This window comes from Octodon degus, unplaced genomic scaffold (genome assembly GCF_000260255.1).
Source record: "Octodon degus isolate 3935 unplaced genomic scaffold, OctDeg1.0 scaffold00111, whole genome shotgun sequence".
NCBI lineage: Eukaryota > Metazoa > Chordata > Mammalia > Rodentia > Octodontidae > Octodon > Octodon degus.
The window spans coordinates 9,493,344-9,511,648 of NW_004524687.1; the positions used below are offsets into that span (position 1 = coordinate 9,493,344).

Genomic DNA, 18,305 nt, shown 5'->3' on the forward strand with positions numbered 1-18,305 from the left:
CTCCTGCCGCTGTGTGCCGAGAGGCGGTGGGACCATGAAGATGATCCACTTTCGGAGCTCCAGCGTCAAATCGCTCAGTCAAGAGATGAAATGCACCATCCGGCTGCTGGACGACTCGGAGATCTCCTGCCACATCCAGGTGGGGAGGTGCGGCGGGCCGGGGCGGCGGAGCTGGGCTGGGGGCCTCTGCTGTGGAGTGCGCGGGTGGAGAGCCCAAGCCCGGAGGAGCTGGCCAGGAAGCCCGGCTCTGTCCGGAGAGGCGGGGGCCCGGCGGGAGGCTCAGTCCCCGCCGGCGCTGCACGCGCGTCCATCGGCCCTGCCCCTGCTGGGACTGCTCGTATCTCGCTGCGCCCAGGGCTGGGGCGCGGAGCGGCTGCCTGGGGACGCCGAAAGCGGAGACCTGCGGGCTGAGAGGGACACTGGCCTGTTACCCGCTCATCCTCCTGCCTTCCTCCACGTGGAGAGGCACAGCCAGCTAGGGCTCACGCATTTCTGCCTCCCGCGCCCAGGCTCCAGAGGCACCCTGGGTCCGGGCACCCGCAAATCCAAGCCTACTGCCCCTTTGCGGTGGCACCTGCTGCTCGGAGAAGGCCAGTGGCTAAGTTTCCCCCGCGAGAGGAACTGGTAGCCCTGGACTCCAGCATCCAGGCATGGGATGCGTGCTGTACTGAACTGGAGCCACAGGGAAAGGAACATGTGGACTTCAGCGTTTCCCAGAAGGAAGCTGGTCTGTAGGGCCAGCAGGTGGAGAATCCTGAAGGCACCTGGGGCCTGGAGAGGAGAGCCCCTGGGAGTCTCCACCCAAGCTGGAGAAGGCTAGTTGTTTGGGTAAAGGCAGGAGTGGGGCATCCCTTTCTCTAGTAGTAAGTGCTTCGAGCTCCAGAGCTAGTGTGAATGGCAAAGGTATGTGTCAGCCCTCGGGCATGCATGTGTGTGCGTTTGCAATGTGTGTAGAAGCAGGAAGGTGTGCACCTGTCTCCCGTGGCCCCAAAGATGCCCCACTCGGCGCTGATAGTTCTGAAAGGTCGTGTCAGGACTCTGCACAGTTGCTTCTGACTTTAAACAGTGTTTAATTATTTATTTGTGGGATTTCCTCTCCTCACTGCTGGAGCTCCCAGACTGTAGTGATGGTGGTGCTGGGGGTGTGTGGGGCAGGTTCCTGCATAAATAAAAGGTCTTTCCCTCTAGCTCCCTCTTTGTCCTCTCCTGTTTTAAGAATTTTTGTTAGAGTTCATGAAACAGGGACTGTGCAACTCATTTGTAAGCTGACAGCTGGACAGGTTTCAAGTCAGGAAGGTGGTGCCCCATGATCTCCCTGGCAAGTAGGCTCGGTTGAATTTTCTAGAAGATCTTGAATTTCATTCTGAGCTAAGCACCGCTGGGAAACTTAATAATAAAGGGATTAGCAGCACAGGCAGTTTTTCTGCTGCCCCCATGGCCGCATCCAAATGCTTGGCTTGTACCGTCCTTTGATCCAGAAAGGCTGGTTTGTGCGCTTAGCTCTAAGTCCTCCCAGGGACGGAAGGGTGGCTTAGGTCATGATGAACATGTAGAGAAGGACTAGCAGCACCAAGTAACCCTGCTGGGGACTGCTCACCTCTCAGCGGTGGCCTGCCGGGTCTCCAGTGGAGCTGACATTCTCTCTCAAGACAAAACCAAGGACACGTATTTGTCTGGTGTCCTGGGAAACAGTACTTTCTTAGCCTAATAACAGTTTGGAAAGTTGGAGTTATGGTCTCAATGATGCCAATGTAGTTAAAATGACACATTCCAAAGGGCTGGCCAGATAGCTCAGCAGACTAAAGCTCCTGCTTAGGGGTTCTAGGCACGATCTCCTCGTGCCATGCTGGCCCTGCCCCCGGGGCCTGCTGAGGCGGCAATTGAGACTGGGTGTGGTGGCGTGCAATCCCAGTACTTGGGAGGCTGAAACCAGGACAATCACTATGAGTCCGATCTACCTACTGAGACCCTGTAGACCCTGTCCTAAACATAAAAAACCAGCCAACCAACCAAACAAAAACAACAAAATGTTGATATTGACATGGATTAAAGAAATTATGGTGCATCTTTTCTGCCTCATCTGCCCCTCCCCCAGGGTGATTATCCTGTAGCCAATTAAAATCATCTCAAAGATGCTATTTTTGATCATTTTGGGCTTCATATTTCCTACCATATTCCAAACGAGAATTTGAAATTTTACTTTCAGCTATCAGTTTATAAAGATTTCCATTTGCTTAGAGAACAAAAAGATTTAAAATACAAAACAAAAATATATGGGGTGGCTAGCACTTATTCCGGAAAAATTGATTTGTAGGTCTTTCCTCGTTTTCTTCCTTCCTCTTTACCTATGTTCCTTCCTTGCCTCTCTTCCTCCTCTGTCTCCTTCATGTTCCTTACCTTTGACCTCCGCCCCATCCTTCCTCCCAGAGTATCTCCAGTGAAGGGAGCACGTGGATGGCCTGGAGTGTTGTGCATGCCTTCCTCATGGCTACACTTCCCTCACTCTGCAGACTCTAGACCCATGTTAGTTGTCCTGTACCCTCAGGTAAAAGGAGTGGAACCTGTGATGCCCAGAAGGGGGGAAACTCAGGCACAAATCCTTGGGGCGATCATCTGCCTGCATTCCCTAATAAGTGAACATCTGAGACATCAAGAAGTGGGCTGTTCAGATGGTTCTTGTTGGCAAGGTGCTGGAGGGATGGTGGCTGCTGTGGCCGATGCAGGGTCACTGGAAACCTTCAGGTAGCTATAAGCACCATCTTTGAGCATATTCTGCACACTGGCCCATTCTACACAGTACGAGTAACCTATGCCACAGACCTCTGAGGTAGGCCTGGTTCCTAGCTTATGAATAAGAAAGCTGAGAAGCTGAGTGTTTGTGGCTTGTCCAAGGCTGAATCTAAAAAGAGACAAGTTGCTGACATTTAAATCTAGACCTGTCTGGCAGCAGTGCTTGTATATATCTTTGACATATGAACCCATTGTTAAAATAGCAGTGCTTGCAGTGAAACTTCTAGACGCTGACGTAGGTAAATATAATATGAAAGGTTTGAACCGGGGACTGAGAACCAGCTGGGATTCATGAACTCAGTGCAAAGGCCCTCCTTGCCAGTGTGCACCAGTAAAGGATCCACAGTCGGGCAAGACAGCTGGAACCCCAGGGCTGATTGGGATGCCCCAGTCCAGAGGCTGCTGGGGCCACTGCCACATTTGGGGAATGCGATGTTTGCCTTTAAGGGAACCATATTCAACCATGCCCTCTTAGATTTTACACATGTTTCTATATACTTCAGAGGGTGAAATGTAGCACCCTCAGTTTCTCCCTGTGCATTAGAAGATGAAGTCTGAGCAAGCCAGAAACTAAGTGTTGTGTTCCAGCTTGGTGGTGAAGGAGTGGCTATGGAGGGGTTCTGTCCTTATAGTTGCAGTCCACAATGTGGGAAGGCAGAGTAGTATTCTGGCTGCTCCACCTCATAGCCTCAAGAAGCTTTGTATTTACAACTATATGGATTATAGGAAGCAGCTTTTACAAGGCAATGACTTTTTTTTTTTAAATGTGTTTAGTACAGGGTCTACAGGGTCTCACTACCCAGATCAGACTTGTAGCGATTCTCTTGTCTTCAGCCTCCCAAGTGCTGGGATTACAGGTACATGCCACCATGCCCAGTCTCAATTGCCATCTCAGCATGCCCCAGTGGCAGGGCCAGCACGGCATGCAGGGGATCGAACCCCAGCCGCTGCGTTCTGCCTAAGCAGGTGATTTAGTGCGCTGAGCTATCTGGCTGGCCCTAAGGCAACAGTTTTTAAGTATTTCTTTTCTAAATGATATTTTGGTGGTCTTTTGGCAAAGAAAAGTTCCAAACACAATATAGCAGTGCACTTTTGGCAACCTGGTGGCTGGTTCCAGTAAGAATCATGGACAGCCTTATCTGTGTCTCTTAACAAGGTCTAGGGTGCTGTCTCACCACTGGTGTGTGAAGAGTCATGTCAGCTGAAAGAGGAATTCCTGATAGTCATGGAGCAAAAGAGGAGACCAGGGCTGCAGAAGAGGCCCATGGAAGGCAAAGGGTGGCTTAGTGCTTCTCCTGGCTTTGCCAATTGAGCCAACTCTTTAAATCTGGGTCTTAGAGAAGATGTCATTTAGCTCCAATTACATCTGTCAGCCTTGATGCTTTAGTTAGCATGGAGTCCTAGCCATCTTCTGTCAGGTGATTCACAACTCTTTCCAAAGAGTTTCCCATTTTTAATGCTGCTTTTTTGAGAACAATGTAGACTTTCCATATTCTTTATTCTTTAGCAAGACCTGCTAAATATAACTGATATCTTTGAAACTGCTTGGAAATTTGTATTTGTATTTGAACAGCAGTTGTGCATAATGTTTAGGACATAGTAGACAATGTTTGCATAGTATTTGGCATAACAGTAGGCACAAAATAAAGATAAATGTAGATTAGGTAATTTCCTTTTTAGACTACTAAATTAATAACAATGTGAACATCTTATTGTTCATGTTATTCATCACTAAGTCCCTAATACTTTGAGTAAGACCGGACATATAGAGTGTGTTTCAACCTCTAGTTGAACGAATGAGTGCTAAACTACACAGTATGTCATTTAGATCATTACTTACAAGGCTAGCTTGACAGCATTGGATTCGGAATCAGCTGTGTAGTTTATGTCTGTTACCAACCAGTTATGTGATGAGTGAATCATTTCATATTTATAAAATAAAAGATTTAGATTAAGTAGTATCTCAGTTACTTTTCTCTTGTTGCTGAGACAAAATACCAAATGCCCAGAATTAAGGAAGAGAGGTTTATTTAGCTTGCAGTTTGTGGAGCTTTCAGTCCATACTTCTCAGGCTCCAAGGCAGAGTGGCACATGACAGAGGGCAGCAGTTCATGGAGGTAGAAGACAGCAAAAGCAGTAAGAGCTAAAAGGAGGCACAGCAATGAGCAAGCCTCTTTCCCTCCCTTACATTGCATGCAGGCTACCTAGCCCAAGGCAGGAGTTGCACTTCCACCTACAGTCCCAGCACTGGACCATGAATCAGTCAAAAACTCAGAAGCCTGATGGACAGATGCAGCTTAGAGAAATGCTACAGTTAAACTATTCCTCAGAAAAATTTATTTGAGCAAAGCATTGCTGTTGGTCAAGTGGTCATATCCACATTGTTTCATGTGATTTTCATAATTGGCCTGTTATTTTCATTTTATTGATATTATTGCATGTTACTTCATTCTTATAGATATGGAAAATGAGATTTTCAGAGAAAATAAACAATTTGGGTTATCTGGCCAATAAATGAATTATCCTAGGTCATTTGGCTCAAAATCCAGAGCCCTCCTCTGTTCCATTGCCTCTTGGGGTCTATGGGTTAGGATATGTTTGGATACAAGTAAGAGGCTAGCCAAGTCAAAGTGGACTGCATAGTAAGGACATATACTATCTTACTAGCATCAGGTCCAGAGATAGGACAGCTGTAGGGATGTTCTGTGGCTCTGCATGGAGCCGTGTGCTTTCCTTCTTTCTATTCTGTCATCTTGTACAGTCACTGTAGTTACCATGGCTGCAACATGGCTACAGTATTGAATGTTGCGTACTACTACATCCAAATCAAGAGGAGGCATTTTCTCATACATACATTTTTAAATGCCAAGAAACACCTTTCTTAGAGACCCTGTGAGCCTTCCCATCAGATTCATTGGCTGGGATTGGATCATATTCCATCTACTTAGCTGTGAAAGGTCTAGGCATGTGTATTCCCCTGGTGTCTCTTCTCACTGTGATGGGAGGTGGGCTTTGCCATTATAGAAGGGTGGAAGTGTGTATGTGTTGGCCAGGAGCAGCTATCAGCCAGTCAAGGTGTAATGTCTTCCAGAATCTGTTATGCTGGGTTGTAATTATTTTTACAATACACCTTTCAGAGGAACTTAATAAGATGTTATCTAAACTATGGCTTAATTTTAAAAAATATTTTTATGATCAGATTCTGTAAGAAGAAAAATTATTAGATAACCATTTGTGGTTTGTGTTAAATATCAGTTCAGATGTCATTGAACTGGGTCATTCTGGACAGCTCAGTGGCAACTTATTGAGAAGGTGGAGCCATGTGCAGTGGGTTGGCTTTGTGCTTTCCATGGGGCTTATGTTTTGGACACTACATGTGTGGGTTTGAGCCCTGGCTGTGCCATCAGCTATCTAGGTGACTCTGGGTAGCCACTATATAAGGCTCAGTTCTCTCTTCTAAGAAGCAAGGATGATAAGGGCACAGATTGCACAGATCACTGAAAGGATTAAAAGAAAGAATATGTCAAATGCTTAGGTACTTGGCCCTTAGCAAGAGATGAGAAGATAGTGAAAGCCATGTTAATATTATGGGAAGATATATTACAGTGAACCCTAAGTAATGGAAAGCCTTTTGACTTGGAGTCTAATGATGTTAAGCCCAAACACCCTCATTTTATGATTGTGAAAAACCTTAAGTCACTGGGCTTCTTTTTCTCTATCTGCAAAACAGGCATGATAATTCCTCAATCATCAGCTTCCTTTGTTTTCTGAGATAGTGTGTATATAAACATGTTATAAATGTTTGAATATCACCCAAATACAAATACTGTTCTAATCAATTTGATTGGAAAAGAATGATAAATCCCTTTTTGTTGGAATGGAATTTGGATGATTTCATTATAAATATGTATGGCTGTTCAATGCCAGGTTCCATCTTTAGCCTATGTTCAACTGACAACCACATCTTTTCTGCTAGAAAGGACAACCCACCACTTTTCTCTACCACACTTAACCTAGAATGTCATTCAGAGTCTAATGACAATCAGACACAAATAGAAGGAGGAGATGGTTTGTTAAACAGTGTCCTGTGACCCTGCACCATTGTTTTTAGGTCCAGATATGTGGGTCAGTTCTTTACATTAAGTGTATACTGAGAGGAAAAAAAAAGCCACGTCACATCTAGGAGTTAAAAGCTTGTATGTCCAGGAGTGCTGAATTAGAGACTTAGCTCAAGGCCTGTGGCTCTGTTTCCCTGCACTGTCTTCCCTCTTCTTACCTTTTGGGTAGTGTCCTCCTCAGGCTGGTAATGTAATGGTCCCATCATGCCAGGTCTCATGTTTTCACAACATGTGTCTGGGGGAAGAGAGAAGCCACATGCACTCAACATTCCAGACAGAAGGCCTGGAGTCAGCCTGAGTACACCTTTGGGGTCACTACTACCCCTGAGCTAGTGACTGTGACAGGGAAGGGAATGTGCTGGTTAGCCTGAAGTGGCCAAAATGGACCCTGGGACTCCGCGTGAGTGTGGCAGCCCTCTTGCTGTTGTTGATCTGCTAAGGGGAGAGTGAATACTGGAAGCCAGGACTTTCTGTGGTAGAAAGTGGGGTGTTGGTGTGGGTAGGGGGATGGAGGTAGGTGGGTGTGGGGATGTGACTGGGCTGGGGTGGGGTGGTGGAAAGAGCTCCTAGGAAGGAGGGGTCTTTTATTTTTTCTTTTGTTTAATTAATTAATTTTATTGGTATAATTAATTAATTAATTATTTTAGGTATACATAGTGATAGCATTCATCCTAGAGAATTTGGACCTGTACATAACAGAACTTGTTTCTTCCCCCCATTCCTCTACCCTCTCTTCAATCCCTCTTTTCCTCCTTACAAAAGCTAAAAGCATTGTTACAAAAAACTGTTTACATTTTTTCCTTCTTTTCTCATTTTTTCTTTTCCCTTTTTTTCCTTTCCCCTCGCCTCTGCACTATTTCCCCTTCCCACTTGAACCTTTTTGTCCCATTTTGCAATATCTATTATACATTTTGGTCCTTATTTGCACTTAATGGTTTCATGAAGTAACCCCATTTTCATGGGATTGGTGAGGTTCAAAATGTTTTCAAAGTAGTGCTAAGATGTTTTTGACTAACAGTTCCGTTGAGAAGTAACTCAGTCCATCTAATGGACCTACTTAAAGTGTACCATTTACTATTCTCACTGGGTTGTGCAGCTGTCACCATAATTACTTTTAGAAGATGGTTGTCATCTAAGAAGAAACTGTTGTGCTTTAGCAGTCACCTCCAGTTTCTCACTAGATCTTCCTGTCATAGGTAACCACTGATGCATTTCTTGACTCTATAAATTTGTCTACTCTGGGCATGGGATTAAAGTGGAGTCATAGTAACGTACAGCCTTTTGTGTACATCTCCTGTCACTCAGTGCTGTTTTCAGGGTTCATCCTTATTGTAGCATGGATCAGTACTTTGGTTCTTTGTCTTGAGGCATAATAATCCACTGCGTGGGTATATCACTTTGTGTTTACCCATTTATCAGTTGATGAACATTTGGACTGCTTTTACTTTTGGGTTCCATGATTAATGCTGCTGTTAAGATTCCTGTAAAATTTGCTGTGTAGTTGTATGTTTCATTTCTGTTGAGTGTACACCTTGGAGTATGTCCCTTGGAGTGCTGGGCCACATAACTCTATGTTTAATCTTTTGAATTACTGTTGAACTTTTTACAAAACAGCTGTGACTTTTTATATGCCCATCAGCAGTACGTATATGAGGGTTTTAGTTTTTCATGTCCTGTTCAAGATTTGTTATCTGTCCGTACAATTATAATCATCCTAAGAGGCTTCGGAGTGGCATCTCATTGTGATTTTTATTTCCCTGAAGCCGTTAGCATTTCCCTGGTGGATAATATTACCCATGTGTGTATCTTCTTTGGACAGATGTCTGTTCAGATTTTTTGTCCATTTTAAAATTGGATTGTCTTTTATTATGGAGTTGTAAGAGTTTTTCTGTGTATTGTGGATACAGACCCCTGATAGAGTTTCTTCCATCCTCTGGGCTGTCTTTTTGCTTTCTTGATGCTGTGTTTTTTAATTTTGATGAAATTATATATACACATTATATATGAAATTATATATGAAAATATTTTATATAAACGGGAGAGAGAGAGAGAGAGAGAGAGAGAGAGAGAGAGAGAGAGAGAGAGAGAGAGAGAGAGAGAGAGAGAGAGAGAGAGAGAGAGAGAGAGAGAGAGAGAGAGAGAGAGAGAGAGAGAGAGAGAGAGAGAGAGAGAGAGAGAGAGAGAGAGAGAAAACACTATGTTTTTGTGTGTCATAGTTAAGAAACTGTTGCCCAGTCCAAGGTCATGAAGATTTATGACTATGTTTTCTTTAGTGTTACAATTCTTGCTCTTGCATTTAGGACTTTGATCCATTTTAGAAATTGGTATGTAGTTCATGCGTGTATGTAAAATTCACCATTTTAGTGTACAATTTAGTGAATTTTAGTATAATCAGAGGGTTGTATAGCATCCCCACTATCTAATTCCAGGCCATTTTATCACCCCAGAATATACCTGTGTGTATTAACTTCCTCTGTGCAGTTTTTACCCATTTTGAGTTAAGTTTTGTATATGGTGTGCTGCGGGGGTCCAGCTTTATTCTCTGTATGTGGCTATCCACTTGTTCCAGCACAACTTGTGGGGAACAATGCGTTTTTCTGGGTAGACAGCGTGGCCAGCCTTGCTGAGCACTGTCTGTGTCCTCCACTCACAGCGTCGCCAGGGCTGGGATGGGTGATAAGCCAGCTCTGCTGAAGCGGACACTAGAGGGATTCGCATCTTTTCTCACTAAATTGTTACTTTTGATATTAGTATTTGAGTTGGGCTCTCTTCAATTGCACTACTGTGCTAAGCTCAAAATTGTTTATTTTGTAGAATAGCTATTTCCCATAAGATATATGCTTTATGTTAATGTATAATGGATTTATTGTTATTTTAAAATGAATTAGCAGTTGAATATTTTGAAAGATTTCAGTAAATATTGATGTGTACAATTCATACAAACAAAAGTTTTGTAGATCCTCATTTAAAGGAGTTTTGAAGGCTACAAGCTCTACATAGGTGACTTAATTTTCCAAACTTCCTGAAAAACATAAAAAAAGCCTTACATAAAATACAACCCTTGGGGCTGAGGAGATAGCAAGCATAAGGACCTGAGTTTAATCCCCGGTTCTGAAAACAAAACAAAACAAAACAAAACAAAAAAACAAAAGACAACAAAAAAAATACCAAAACAAACAAAAAAACAAAACAAAGCAAAGAAACAACCCTTACACATCCTGAGTCTTGACTAAAACAAAATAGAACTTTTGTACAGCTTGAGTCTCTAGTTACATGTCACTAAAATGATGCTAATTAAATAAGAACTCCAAATACACACATAAAATGTACATATATTTGGGATTTTTTGTAGTAACTATACTCCTGTATATGCAGTGTGTCCTGATGACTCCCTGTCCCAGCCAAGTTGAGATTGTTTTTCAGCAGGACTTCCTATGTAGCAGATTTGATGTGGTGCTGAATGTTATTGTGAGAACATGAGGGCCTGGGGTTAGTGACAGCCTTCTGGTACCTTGGTCTGTCCTGGATTTTTGGTAGCACTGCCGAGGACATCTGCCTGTAACCCAGCACAAACAGGTCATTGTGTGAAGGCCACCAGTGCCCAGAAGATCCCAGGGGTATAGGGGCCCAGCTGTTCTCTCTTGCAAAAGTGACCCCAGGAGACAGAGATCCTGGAGGACAACACACAGTGCGTTCCAGGTGCGACCTAAGCTGTGGAGCTGTTGTGTGGGTGACTTTTCCTGAAGGTGTCACTTGGAAAGGAGGGATCATTGTAGGAAAAAAATGTGAAGCTCACTGTAAAGAGGAAGAACCTTTGTATGGATCAAGCCATCATGTTTTTCAAAAGTGACTTAAAGGTTTTGGAAATTAAATCTTATTTAACGAGCCTTTGTTCAGTATCTTCTATATCAGAAGCACAGAGCTGGGAACTAGAGAAATTTAAAATAAAATTACAATCAAAGTCTGACTGCAAAGTTAGTTAGAGAAAGATAGGAGAGTGTTTTGAGGACAAAATGATTGATATGTAGAGAGATATACACAAGTGGAAGAGCAAGAGAAGGTGTCAATCAGGCTGAGTATCTGTATGTGTCTCAGGTATAGATACATCTTGATTGATTATTAAAGGACAAGCGGAGGAATTGACCTTGTCTGGTATAAAACCCTGAATGTGAATGGCATGACTGGATTTGGGAATGAAGGAAGGGGACATCTGGGGTGAGTGACAGATGGTTGGTGTGAGTGACAGAGGTAGTGGTGACACTGTCCTAGGAGAGAGAGGGCTGGTCACATCATTGCTATGGCCCAGTGCAAAATGAAAATGCAGGGCTCCTTGTTCAAAAATTATTAATAGTTTTAAGGTGGCAATAATTGATCCTCTTATTAAAGCCCCTGCTTAGACAGACTCAGGATCTGGGAGTTCGATTCCCTGACCTGCTGTGCTGGCCCTGCCCCTGGGACAAGATGGCTACTGAGACTGGTGATGTGTGCCTGTAATCTCAGCACTTGGGAAGCTGTAAACAGGAGGATCACTTCGAGTCCAATCTATGCAGTGAGACCCTGTACACTTTGTATACCCTGTCTAAATACAAAAAAAAAAAGAAAGAAAAAAAAAGAAAATAAATTGACCCTCTTAAATCAAGTGTAGGCTCTTCTAAGTGTAGGTTCTTGAGAAAATGTATGGTCACATCCATGAAACTGGCCCCCAGGACCTAGGTTAAAAGAGAAGCAGGGTAGAGCAGGCATTTGGGTATTCTGGGCTTGATGTGTTCATAGGGCAATGGAGTGGAAAATTCCCAGTCTACAGTTGGGTAGAAGGAATGAAAATTACCAGAGATAGGGGTCTATCACAGAGACAGAATCACACAGGGTCCTTGCAAATGGTGGCAAAACCCACCATGAATGAAACCAACATGATGTGTCTTCCCTTTTTTGTCTAAAATTCTTCTCAATGCATTTTAGTAGATAGAATCAATGGATTAAGAGCTTGGGAATTCCTTCCAGTGGTACTTGATTATTTTTCTTATTAGTCAACTCTGATCTGAACAACAATAAGAGCTGCTCTCCATCTTCTGCATACTGGGTAGTCAAACCATGGGTTTCGCTGGAAATGCATTTTGCTGTCTTTTATCCTCATGTCATATTTTTCACTTGGAAGTGAAAAAGACGTTGCTCAGCTTTGCAGTTCAGAGTTTTAAAGCATAGGATTTCCATTCTAGGGAAGGTGCCCTTTGAGACAGTGTCACGAACATTAAATAGATGATACATTTTAAAATCCTATAAATGTGATAAAAAATCAAGCAAGTTCTTTTGAGGAGTAGCATTGCAAATTATGCTTCAATAATTTATAATTTATTTAATATTTATTTATATCTCAGATATATCCTATGTAAATATTATTCAAGTACTATGAAATAATTCAAAGAATAGTATTAGTAAAGTAATGACCTGACTCTTAGATGTACAATAGAGTTTTGTCAGATTATATCCATGTATTAAGCTAAGGTTTGAAATATAATTATTCTGAAGCAGGGGAAGATAATTACTGTGCTGGCAGAGCAGGGTTGGGTTTATCATCTCACCTCAGGAGTATAATTTGTTCCTGTAAGGCTTTAGGGTTTGATGATAAACATTGATCTGTAAAATCAAGATTGACTGAGATGGTGTTCACCCACAAACACAATCTCATTTAATTAATGGACATCCTGATAAAATTAAGTAGGGTATAAAAATTAGTAACTAGTTTTATTAATAAAAACCTATTTAACAAGTTGATTAATAATTCCTCCTTGTTGTTTCTTGCTGATGTTATTGTTTTGGTGGGTCTCTCTCTCTCTCTCTCTCTCTCTCTCTCTCTCTCTCTCTCTCTCTATTTTCCTACCCATTGTCCTGAAAACAATGCTGGTCTTTGTGATCTGTGTCTTATATAGGTGTTGTCTACATTTTTGTGGTGGTTTTAGGTATCTATTGGTTCTCTGTGTGGTAGCAACCTTTCCCTTGTCTTTTGTTCCTTTTGATGTCCTTGAGTAGCACAGCAATAATATTTATTAGCTAGTTGATACAATTAAAGTTCAGAGGTAGTGTGATTTCTCTAAGGTTTCCTATTTAGCAAGATTAAGATTTGGGCCTGAACTTTAGGTTTGCTCCAGCTATCTTCCTCAATAGTCTTAAGTGACATAATTCTTTTATGCTGACAACTTTTTTATTGCATAGAAGAAAGTCATATATGCATCCCCCCTTTGAGTAGAGAAAGCAACTTGATGTGATGCCTATTATCTCAGGACACAGTTTAAAATTTTCTCCCTACCTATCTTCTTTAGTAACCCATCGCTGATAATATATTCAAATGGAACATTTCAATCAAACTATATCTTTGTGTCTATATGTGAATATTTACCATCTAACCTAAATAGATAATTAGTTCCCTTTGCATGTTTGGGGAACACATTGTTCTTCTAGTTTGATATTTCAAATGGACTCCCAAGAAATTTCACAGAAAAAAATGTAAGGATAATGTTAATAGAATTTCATGTCTATCATCTAAGGTAGCTTACTTTGTAGAATTAAGATTGACTTTCTTCAGAATTCTAGCCTGTGGTATTTAGGAGACCAGTAGAAAAATATGAAAACAAAAACTCTGTGTGTGTGTGTGTGTGTGTGTGTGTGTGTGTGTGTGTGTGTATTTGGCTAGGTACTAGCTACAGTCTCATTTGAGTTTCTTTGTTTTGAAGGCTTAGAGGAGTAATAAAATCTCTAGAGTCAGAGGTTGAAAAACACTTCTTTCCTACCACCTGGAGTCTGGTCAAGGGTAGCTTCATCTCTTTGCTTGTAAACCTCAAGGGACATACATTTCTGCTGAGGGGCATCCTGCCACCTGGGGAGGGGGCACCTTGAATGACATTTTGCCTCTGGGTTTGGAGCTATAGTTTCTCCAGGTGTAGATGACACCTTCTTGGCTTAGTGCTGATTAAAAGGGAAAAAAAGAGAAGTTGTACATCGATTCAAGGGCAGCAAAGCCTGAGTCTGCAGCGCCAGCGGCACTGTGGTAATTTGAGAATAGCAAATTAGAGGAACAAAGCAGATTTTAATCATATGCCACAGAGAGGAAGGTGGTTCAGGGTTCTCTCCAAATTGTACCTCCATTAGAGAAAGGGAGGCTTTTAATGCTATTATCCAATATATATTGTTAAATACTCCTTTCTTCCTTCCGCAGGCTTCCTTTAGTATCCTGGCAGAGTAGGAGATGCCAGGTTTTTCTTTCCTTAGTGTATCGAGCAATTGTTAAGTATAAAATATATTCTTGGTGTCATGAGAGATTGATTATGAAATTTTAATCTGAACTCAGATTCAATACTTAAAAAAATTCAGCACTCAAAGTATCACCATTCTTCCATCCATCCATTCATCCATCCATCCATCCATCCATCCATCCATCCATCCATCCATCCATCCATCCATGCATCCATCTATCCAACAAATGTCATTAGAGTTCACAGGTTTTTGGTTAAAATTTTAAACTTTTTTATGTTGTCAGGCAAGCGTGATGACCACTACACTACCGAAACCCCCGTAAACTTCTATGTGATGTTAGAGGAAGGATGCTTCTATGACCTGTGGCCCTCAGTGTACCCATCAGTGAAGCCAGTCTTTCCTAGTTACACATCAGGAAGAGGGAGACCTCATCAAAGTAGTTTGTCCTGTACCCTGTTAGGGTGATCTTGAACACAGCAGAGAGGGCCTGATGGAATTGATCTTAAAGGCTCCTCCTGGAGGAAGGGGAGAATGAGGAGGGAGAGGAGGAGGTAACACTGCTGGGATAGACAAACACCGGCACATTGTTGGGGTTCATAGAAGGGCTGATGGTAACGTCCAAGTGACATTCAACCCACTTGGTGTATAATCTTGATTTGCTGCATTCTGTTTGAATCTATGTTCATTAGGGAGATTGGCCTGTTGTTCTTCTTTTCTGGTTGGGTCTTTCTGTGGTTTTGGTATCAGAGTAATGCTTGCCTCCAGGAATGAGTTTGAGAGAATTGCTTCCCTTTCAATTTCATTTAAGAATTTGAGAATTTGAGAAGTATTGGCATTAGATTCTCTCTAAATTTCTTGTAAAATTCAGCTGTGAATTCATCAGGACCTGGACTTTTCTTTGTTGGTAGGTTTTTTTTTTTATTTTTAAAACAATTGCCTTTTTTTTTTTAAATTTTATTTATTGCTCGCTTCGGCAGCACATGTACTAAAATTGGAACGATACAGAGAAGATTAGCATGGCCCCTGCGCAAGGATGACACGCAAATTCGTGAAGCGTTCCATATTTTTAATATTTTGCTGAGTTTACACACCTATAATATTCAACAACGGAACTTAAAAAAAAATTGGGGTATAACTATGAATGTCCATTTTGTATCTGTGTATTCAAAGTGGTTGGGATAGATATATAGTTGCATTCTCTTAATGAATAGAATGATTTTTTCTAATGGTGTTTCTAAGTAGGATCACAAGTCTGCATCTTGTACAGCAATTAACCACTAAGAAGAATATATGCAGTGTATTATTTGTTGAAACTGTACTTTCGATTTGATTTGAAACTGTCTCATTGCTATATGTTTATCAATAAAACTTTGAAAAGAAAAAAAAATTATTTATTTATGTGTGTGTGTGGCCAGCTCAGCCCACCAGGGGGCTGGCATGTGGTGCTGGGGGATTGAACCACGGTCCCTGTGCTTTGCTAAATTTGTTCTAAGTAGGTATGTAGACCACTGAGCCATCTCACCAGCCCCTGTTGGTAGGTTTTTGATTACATTTTCAATTTCATTCATTGATACTGGGTTATTCAGAATTTTTATATCTTCTTGATTCAGCTTTGGTAATTCATATGTATCTAGGAATCTGTCCATATCTTCTGTGTTTTCCATCCTGTGAGAGTAAAGATTTTTGAAGAAGGTATTGGTGATCTTCTGAATTTCTTTTTCTTTTTATTTCTTTTTTTATGTATTTAGTACAGGGCCTACAGGGTCTCACTGTACAGATCAGACTCATAGTGATCCTCCTGTTTTCAGCCTCCCAAGCACTGGGATTATAGTCACATGCCACTATGCCCAGTCTCAATCGCTGTCTCAGCATGCTCTGGGGGCAGGGCTGATAAGGCATGCCAGGGATCAAACTGCCTAAGCAGGCACTTTAGTCTGCTGAGCTGTCTGGCCAGCCTTTCTGAATTTATATAGGGTCTGTAGTGATTTTGCTGTTTTCATTCCTTGTTGTATGAATTTGAATTTTTCTTTCATTTTTTATAAGGTTTTTTAGAAGTTTATCAATTTTATTTATTCTTTCAAAGAACTAACTCTTTGATTCATTAATTCTTTGTATTATTTTCTTTGTCTTTGTTGCATTAATTTCTTCTCTGATCTTTATAATTTCCTGTTGTCTTTGGGCATTGGGCTTTGGGCTTGACTTGCTCTTCTTTTTCTAGGAGCATGAGGTATAGCATAAGGTTGTCTATTTGGGCTTGTTCTGTTTTCCTGATGTGAGAATTTACTGCTATAAATTTCACTTTTAAAACTGCTTCCATTGCACGTCACAGATCCTGGCAAATTTTATCAGCATTCTTGTTAGATTGAAATATTGTATGATGTCTCTTTTAATTTCATCTGTAACCCACTGATTATTCAGAAAGGTGTTATTTAACTTCCAGGTGTTTATGGAGTTTTTGTGCTTTCTTTTGTTAATAATTTCCAGTTTCATTGCATTGTGATCAAATAATATGTATGGGATATTTGAATTCCTTTGCATTTACTTGAGCATGCTCTATGTGCTAGCATATGGTCTATTTTGGAGAACATCTCATGTGCAGCTGAGAAGAATGTTTATTCTGATGCTGTTGGGTGGAACACTGTGTGAAGGTCTACTAATCTTTGCAAGTTTGGTTTAGTTCTGCTATTTTTTTTGCTGATCTTTTGCCTAGTTGATCTAACTCTTTGTGACATGGGTTGTTAAAATTCCCCCATTACATTTGTGTTATTGCTCATTTGATTTTTCATGTCCATTAAAATGTGTCTTATGTGGTTGGTGTGTCTGAGGTGAATATTAAAGAAAAAGCAGACAGTGTCTGGCCAGTACAATGGGAAATGTGCTACAAATGTGTGCAATTAAGAAGGGAGGTATATGTTAGAAGGTTAAGTATAGAGAAAGGTGTGGAAGTTGCTGGAGGAAGAAAGAAATGCCTATAATATTATAAAACAGAAGAGAGATACCTGCAGTAGAGGGTTGGCAATTCCCTGATTTGTCAGATAGCTGGAGCCCAGCTGAAAACATTGGCCCCTGCAAGTTAGGGAATATTTAATACAAGACCACTGAGGCTGGTTTGTATGGGCACAGAGACCTGGAGAACTGCTTTGCAGGAGTATTTAGCTTATCCCTTCAGAGTTACAGATAGGCTTTCTTAAGTGTTTCCTCTCAGGCTTTGAACTTAATACTTTTGAACCTTAATACTTTTTGAAAAGTGCCACCCAAAGAGATACGGGGGCTTGTGAAGTCTTAGTTAAGGTTTTTCCCTTCTGTATGTTGGTAGGGTGGGCATGTTTCCATGGTCCATGGCCTTCGGTGAAGCCCTTAGTGAAGCTCGTCTTCATTTGCGTCAGGAGTTTGGGAGCCCTCACTGAGACCTCTCACCCTGTTAGCATGTTGGAGTGGTCCTGCACACATCAGACAGGGCCTGATGGACACAATCATAGAGTCTTTGCTAAGCACTGGAAAGAGGTGAGAGGAGAAGCAGGAGGTTTTTGAATGATGGACAGTCTTCCAGTAGAACTTCTGTGGTGGTGAAACTGGACTGTATTTGGTTGGTAGTTTGTAGCTCTGTGTGTCTCACTTATGACTAATGTCACAGGAATTGGATTTTCAAGGTTAGTTTTAATTCATTAAAATTTAAATAATGGCTCATGCTGGTCGCTGCTGTGTTGGGCTGCACAGCATCAGCCTCCTAACAGTGGTTACTTGTGGAAGATGAGAGGAAGTGCGGAAGCCTTGGGAGCAGTATAGGAAGCTTTGCTCTGTCTCCTAGTATGGCATTAGAATCCTTGGTTATGTGTGTTACCTTAGTAATTTCCAAAAGGTCTTAGAGTAAAAATATGTTTTGTTACTTTTAGGGAACACTTAGTGAGTTGGAAGCGATTTTTGATTTTTTTTTGTTGTTATTACCAGGAATCAAGCTCAGGACCTTCTGCTTGTTAAGCAGGCACTGTGCCACTGAGCTATATATCCCCAGCCCTGGGATTTTAGATTTTAATTCAATGCCTCCATCTTTCTCAGGGAGCAGCTGGAATTCAGAGTAAGGAAGGGACTCACGTAACCTGGTGGGTGACAGAGGGGTTGGCACCCAGGTACCCACTCCCAGAGTTCTTT

General features: G+C 41.7%; 1 protein-coding gene and 1 non-coding gene across 3 annotated transcripts in view; both read left to right on the plus strand.

Annotated features, from left to right (window-relative positions):
- Positions 1 to 6: 6 nt before the first annotated feature.
- Positions 7 to 18,305, plus strand: part of Frmd3 (FERM domain containing 3) — a 282,007-nt gene continuing 263,708 nt past the window's right edge. For both annotated transcript variants that reach the window (XM_004639402.2, XM_004639401.2), the window contains exon 1: positions 7 to 139. In XM_004639402.2, coding sequence (XP_004639459.1) covers positions 35 to 139 — 105 coding nt within the window. In that variant the 5' untranslated portion in view covers positions 7 to 34. The remainder of the gene's footprint in view (positions 140 to 18,305) is intronic.
- LOC111812072 lies at positions 15,118 to 15,224 on the plus strand. Its single transcript, XR_002817663.1, has one exon. It is a non-coding gene; the product is annotated as a U6 spliceosomal RNA (small nuclear RNA).